Source organism: Triturus cristatus, chromosome 2_2, assembly GCF_964204655.1.
Source record: "Triturus cristatus chromosome 2_2, aTriCri1.1, whole genome shotgun sequence".
NCBI lineage: Eukaryota > Metazoa > Chordata > Amphibia > Caudata > Salamandridae > Triturus > Triturus cristatus.
In genome coordinates this window covers 641,283,859-641,289,858 of record NC_140582.1, presented here as the reverse complement: position 1 = coordinate 641,289,858, position 6,000 = coordinate 641,283,859, and the positions used below count along the sequence as shown (strand labels likewise).

Sequence of the window (6,000 nt, the reverse complement as noted above, 5' to 3'; positions counted from 1 at the left end):
TACTATTGTTTAGCATTGATGTAGAAAGCTATTGTTTTGAAAGATTGAGCAGGGTTTGTTCTCTGGCTAGTGATGCTGCCCGAGAATGATGCTCCCTCTCACAATGCAGATAGAACAGGCTCCAATCCAGCTGATTTTAGGTGAACTATTGTGACATAATGACCTTGAACAAGAACAGGAGGGTGCAAAACGCGGCCATGAATTATTTAAAAACAGGATATGTCAACACTTGCTTAAGCCACGCAAAAATGCACATTAATAGATTCTTGAGGGACAAAACATCTTTGATATACTCAGTAATTTCCATAAAACACAGTACCAGCCAATATAAACATACCGACAGAGGGCACCCACCACTGCCAATTTAGGGGCATATCAACAACAACCGGCGATAATTATCGCTCAGCGCTCTTAGCGTGAGGATAATTATCGCCGGCTAGCGTGAATTTTTATCGCTGAGATAGCGTGCTATTAGCAACGCTTATCTCAATAGTGATAAAAATCCTCACGCTAAGTGGCTAACGTGAGATTATCGCTGGAAACCCAGCGATAATCTCATGTTAGCTTGTTGATAGGGACAGACAAACTTAGCCATGATATCCTCCTTCCATAGGATATCATGGCTAAGTCTGAAAAATACCAGACGTAAAAAAGCAGCGTTAACCGCGGTTAGCGCTGCTTTTTTTGTCTCTAACAGGGTTAGCGACATTCTTGATAATAGGAGAAATGTCGCTTAGCGACATTTCTCCTATTATTTTACTCTGGAACGCCCCCTTTGCATCTCATTAGAGATGCAAGGGGAAGCGTAGAGTAAAAGGGTGCTAACATGCAAATTTGCGTGTTAGCACCCTGTTGTTGATAGGGTGCTAGTTTTATCTCTGCTTTTTTGGCTTTTAAAGCCAAAAAAGCAGAGATAAAGCCCTTGTTGATATGCCCCTTCGTCATTCTCACTTTCGTTTGCTTTGGGGGGAACATTATCGCAGACAAATAAACTAGAGACAAAAAATAGTTGCATAGATATATGACTCAAAGTGTTAATTGTACTCTGATTATTATACCCAGGCTAATTTTCTAGTGATAATCCAAGAAGGGTAAATACATTTTTCAAAAGACTGTTAAGTGGAAACAAAATGATAACCCCCCCCCCCCCAAAAGATAAACTACCACTAGGTTATCATATTGTGGTCCGTACACCTCCCTCTCTCAGATACAGATCTCCACTTCTGTTAAGGATTTGGTGCAAAATCCTTGTGACCATCTGCCACGGCAGCATGGAGGCAATGCACACCTACCTGTTTACTACTGAATATCCTAATGATTCCACATGAGATCTGTCATTCGGGTGTTCAGCTCTTTTTCAGCTTAGAAAGAGCAAGCTGCCTTGAGTGGGGTGGCCTGTAGTGAATATCCATCCACAGGTGACATTGACATTTGACTACTTGAACAAAAACATAGGTGTCTATGATCAGCAGATAAGAATGTAAAATATATAAACACAAAACCAGGGCAGAAAGTGAAAATCAAAAGTATATTTATTTACTAAGCACTCACTACTTTGGTTGAGATAGATGAGAAAGAGACAGAAAACAAAATGGCTCAAAGTATAGTGCTTGGTAACAACTGTACTGATGTCTTTTGACTCCTTAGTTGTCGATATCTGGGCATGGTTGCGAGCAGTTTTTAAGGTAAATGTGTTTTAAACAAAGAATAAAACCGTAGGAAAGGTGGGCAGTAGTGTGACTGTGAACAAACACTTTTCAACAGTTTTTTTGTGCTGTGAAATGTTCCATGGTTACAGGAAGAAGGTAGCATGATAACTAGTCCAAACAAACAAAACGTGTTCTGAAGTGAACAGATCTCACTCATGCTATCTAGGTACCATTCAGTTACAGTCTTCTAGAAATACATATGGAAGATTCATTGTTTAATTGTTTTTTGGTTACCAGGAAATTCTCTCTGGTACCACTGATGGCATATTAATTCACCTGTCTGTACACCAGTGACCAACATTTGTTTCAGGAAGTATCTTTGGAAAAGGTGTAGTTTGATGCCACCTGGGAATGACGTGTAAGTGGTGGCTTGATGCAATACCAACATTGTGTCACTTATTGTTCTGGCAGTAATCATGGCTTTCTTCTATGACTCCAAAATCATTCCTCCCATTAATCTGTATTTGCTAAAGGATTCAGATTTTGGAATTGTTTTTATTGTACTAATCCAAATATATTTCATAAGTGATATTCTATGAACTCTTCTGAGTCAACAGAGGACATTGGTAGGTGCACCATTGCTGTCTATAACAACCATTTTCTTGACTATTCACCTCTGGAATTAAAAGTCCACACCTCCAGCAATACTAAATCAAACACTTTCAGCAAAATAAATGTAAGTACATCGATTCCCTGGCAACTCATCCACACTGACTTCAATACAGCAGAGAGAAAGCACAGCTATATGTAGTCTATTTGTACTGGTGGGGTCACCGGGATGATTTTAATATTCCAAGAGACACGCACATTTGTCAACTTGCAGCTTTATCAAAACACCAGCAATAAATTCTAAACGAATCCTAGTTGTGGTGCAGTAACCACAAGCCTTTGTAGGATGTGTGAATCCTAGATCATTTTCTAGGCTTTATTTGTCAAACATCATGCAATTTACTTGTACTTGAAATGTGTACTATTGTGCCCAATGTGCATCCCCATGATTAACCTACATTCTGAGTTGCCTGAAAATGGTCTACTCTTTTCCCAAGAGCTCCCAAACCAGTTGCATTATGAGGCAGGTGTGCTCTCGTTCACAGTCCTACCCCCTTTTGCACACTATGCAACTATAGGAATTTGCTTGCCACACACTGATCTCTGAATCACTGATGATATGCTGCCAAGCATTGGACACAGTACTAAAAACCTTGGACATTTCTCTTTATGCCTTACAGGACTTATAAGCTCTGTTTTTATTTTCAGTTTTCTGGAGCATGCCTTCCAACCCATATTCAGTCCCTTTGCTCACTTAGACAGAGAGCAGTCAGTATATATCACCAATCCCACTGATTCTTTCCACTATCCTGTTTATTGTATCACTGGAGACCCTACATATTGTGCACATTTCCCTCAAACCTGATTTCTCTTTTTTTTTGTTAAGGTTAGCACACTGAACCCTCTTATATCTTGCTGAACAATGAGACACCCCTGGCCTGATAACCCTCAAAGTGTTTCTGCTCCAGTGATAAAATAGGGTGCCATATAGCCAAATGAGTTTTGAATCTAGCGATCAGTGACACTTTCCTCACCCTAGAACCTTGACTACATAGACTGTGATTCTTAAGACTGTTAGGTGCAACCTAAAAATATCGTTTCATATGAAACTTTATTAAATTACATTGCAAATAAATTATCACTGTTTGCCAAGCCCTCCAATTTGTCACCTTCTCAAAGTAATGCAATACATTCTAAGCTTCCTTTTGATTTCACGCACACCTCTGGGAGCCAGTTGCAGAATGACAATGTACCTTTACAACATTTTAGGAAATGAAAAGTCATGGTTTGGTCGCACAGTTAAATAGAAACTTGCATATACAAAATGACAACCTTTGCACACCCCCATCACACCTTGTTTCTCTTCATCTCTAAATTAACAGTGCTGCTTCATACATAACAGGGAGGTAAACACAGATTCCTGCAGTTGGCTCTTTTGCATCTGTTATTGGTAAGGAATCCCAATGATGGAACTGCACACTGAATGATAAGCATACACTTGTGATCAATTGTTTGCTCGGTAATTCCGGTAAAATCGATTCCTCTGCATATGCACAGGGCTAGTAGGACCTGTCTACAGATCTGGTGTTTGTCAAGTGCTGATATAAACAAGTCTGTTTCCATGTAGATTGTTCAAGTCTGCAGCCTCAAAATCAGAATGGTATCTGAAAATATATTTGTAACAGTGCTGAGTAAGCAAGTCCATACAGCTAATAGTAATTTATTAAAAATGGCTCTATAAAATATACTGAGTCCTCATTCTTGAGATTTTTGCTAGCACCCAATCAGCATTGTTCTACTGTGCCTTTTTCCTGCAAGTCATCGCGGTCATGCTGTTCACTCTGCCCTACTCCCATCCCCCACCCCGTCCCATACGGATGGCTAAAAAGTGTCCATTTGTCGCTACATATTACAACAGGATTTCACCTGAGAAAACTCTAGAATGTCATTCCACTGTGGTAACGCAGATCCAAGTTAATAAGTTTAAATAATTTTCTCCTTGGCCAGCAAGGAAATCTTCGGTCTAATGTTCTGAACAGCAGCTGGTGAGTTTGTCCAAGCTCTTCGGCTAAAGTGGAGGTTCAAGGGCTATGTCTCCGCCTTCCATCAACCCTTAGAACCTGCATTCTGGACCAAGGCAAGCCATTTTCTGACCCCCCTCACCGCAGGTTCTGGCTGGATTGCAGTCCATGATCTGTATTTCTTAATTTTTTTTCTAGGATCCACCATTGTTATTAAATATTTCCAAAACTGTCATGTTAACATGTTGAAAAATCCACTGCTGGGTTTCTGACAAGGGGTCGCATCTGTTCATAAAAATCCTCTTTTCGGCTGGGTTGCAGTCAATGCAGCTACTGCTCACAGAATGGAACAGTGTTTTATCCTAAAGGCACAAACGAGAGAGAAAAAAAAGGTTATTGCAAAGTTCAACTCCATACACTTTGACTCCATAGTAAGCCTTAAAGTACCAATAAAACATTCCCATGGCCATTCATTGCTACACACAGCACTCACTCCTTTTCCAAAGAGACTTCATATTGTGAGATTCATGAATACAGGTGTGAGAAATGTAGCGGTGGGTTTAAACTCAGCTCCGGCAGTAGCGTTAGCAGAGTTTTGCCCACTCTGTGTTCCACTTAGAGCGTGGTGTTCACCAACAGCGGTGTGGCAGAGTTTTTTTCATGCACGACTTGCTAACTTTCAGTTGCCAAGCACAAGCGAGCAAAACCAAGTGCTACACCGCCTCCCAGTGAGATTTCTTAATGTGGGTGGTCGTGGCAGGTCGCTACCACTCTCGATGAGAAAGTTGCTGCTTGCTTTGTGAAAGCTGCCAGTCGAATACAAAAACTACTTGAGTAGCACAAGGAAGCAGCGCACTCTGGTGCACTGCTTGGTGCTGTTTGTGATGATTTTACAGCGTGGAACAAGCTCCTGTTGCTAAAAATCAGCACGAGCTGTACGACGGAACAGAATTTAACTACTCGCTGAATCTTGTGGAGTTTTAGGTAACTCCATTGAATTCCGCGGAGTAAAACTCCTCAAGTTCCGCCCACCCCTAGAGAAAGGTTAAATTGTTGCTACAGATTCCGTTTATAATTTACCCCATCTGAACAGCGTATTTGTGATTTTGCAGCTCCTCATAGAATAACCTACAACTATTGTATTGACTGTTGCAGAGAGCTGTGCCAATTACAAGCCAGCCAACCTAATTTCTGATGGGGCTGGTAAAAGATTTACCAGGTTAACTAAGAATTACAAGGTCCACAGTAAATCAGTGGCCCTGCTACATTTTACCTGGGTACTTGCCGTGCTGATATTGGCAAAAAGCTCTAGGTAAAGCTATAGGGTTTACTAAGGAATTGGGTACAAGCTTATTGACTGACCAGGCAATTCCCCAATTCCCAAGGCAACCTTAGGGTTCTCACTGTGATCACCCTTAACTATTCCACATAGAGTTACCAGTAGTCTCAGTATTTGTAACATTTTGGACTGGGTTTATTGTCAGCAGAGGAAACTTTGCAATGAGCCCTATGTGTGCAATATTCATTGATTGACTACATGCCACTATGTACTGTGCATGTCAAGATGCCATTAATTATTAATTCAGTGCCATGTTCTTCATTTAGAAGAAGGGGTGAGTGGAGTAAAATGGTTGAATGACAGATACATCTTCCAGCTTCATTCCCTCTTCAAGATGTTCTGGAAGCACCCATCCATAATGGAAATCTGTATATTTTTCTCA

The 6,000-nt window shown here is 40.7% G+C and overlaps 1 protein-coding gene across 1 annotated transcript in view; it reads right to left on the bottom strand.

Moving 5' to 3' along the window:
* Window positions 1-3,752: 3,752 nt before the first annotated feature.
* Window positions 3,753-6,000, bottom strand: part of GALNTL6 (polypeptide N-acetylgalactosaminyltransferase like 6) — a 2,683,170-nt gene continuing 2,680,922 nt past the window's right edge. The window contains exon 14 of the mRNA XM_085641833.1: window positions 3,753-4,641. Within this exon, the coding sequence (XP_085497959.1) occupies window positions 4,474-4,641 (168 nt within the window). The 3' untranslated portion in view covers window positions 3,753-4,473. The remainder of the gene's footprint in view (window positions 4,642-6,000) is intronic.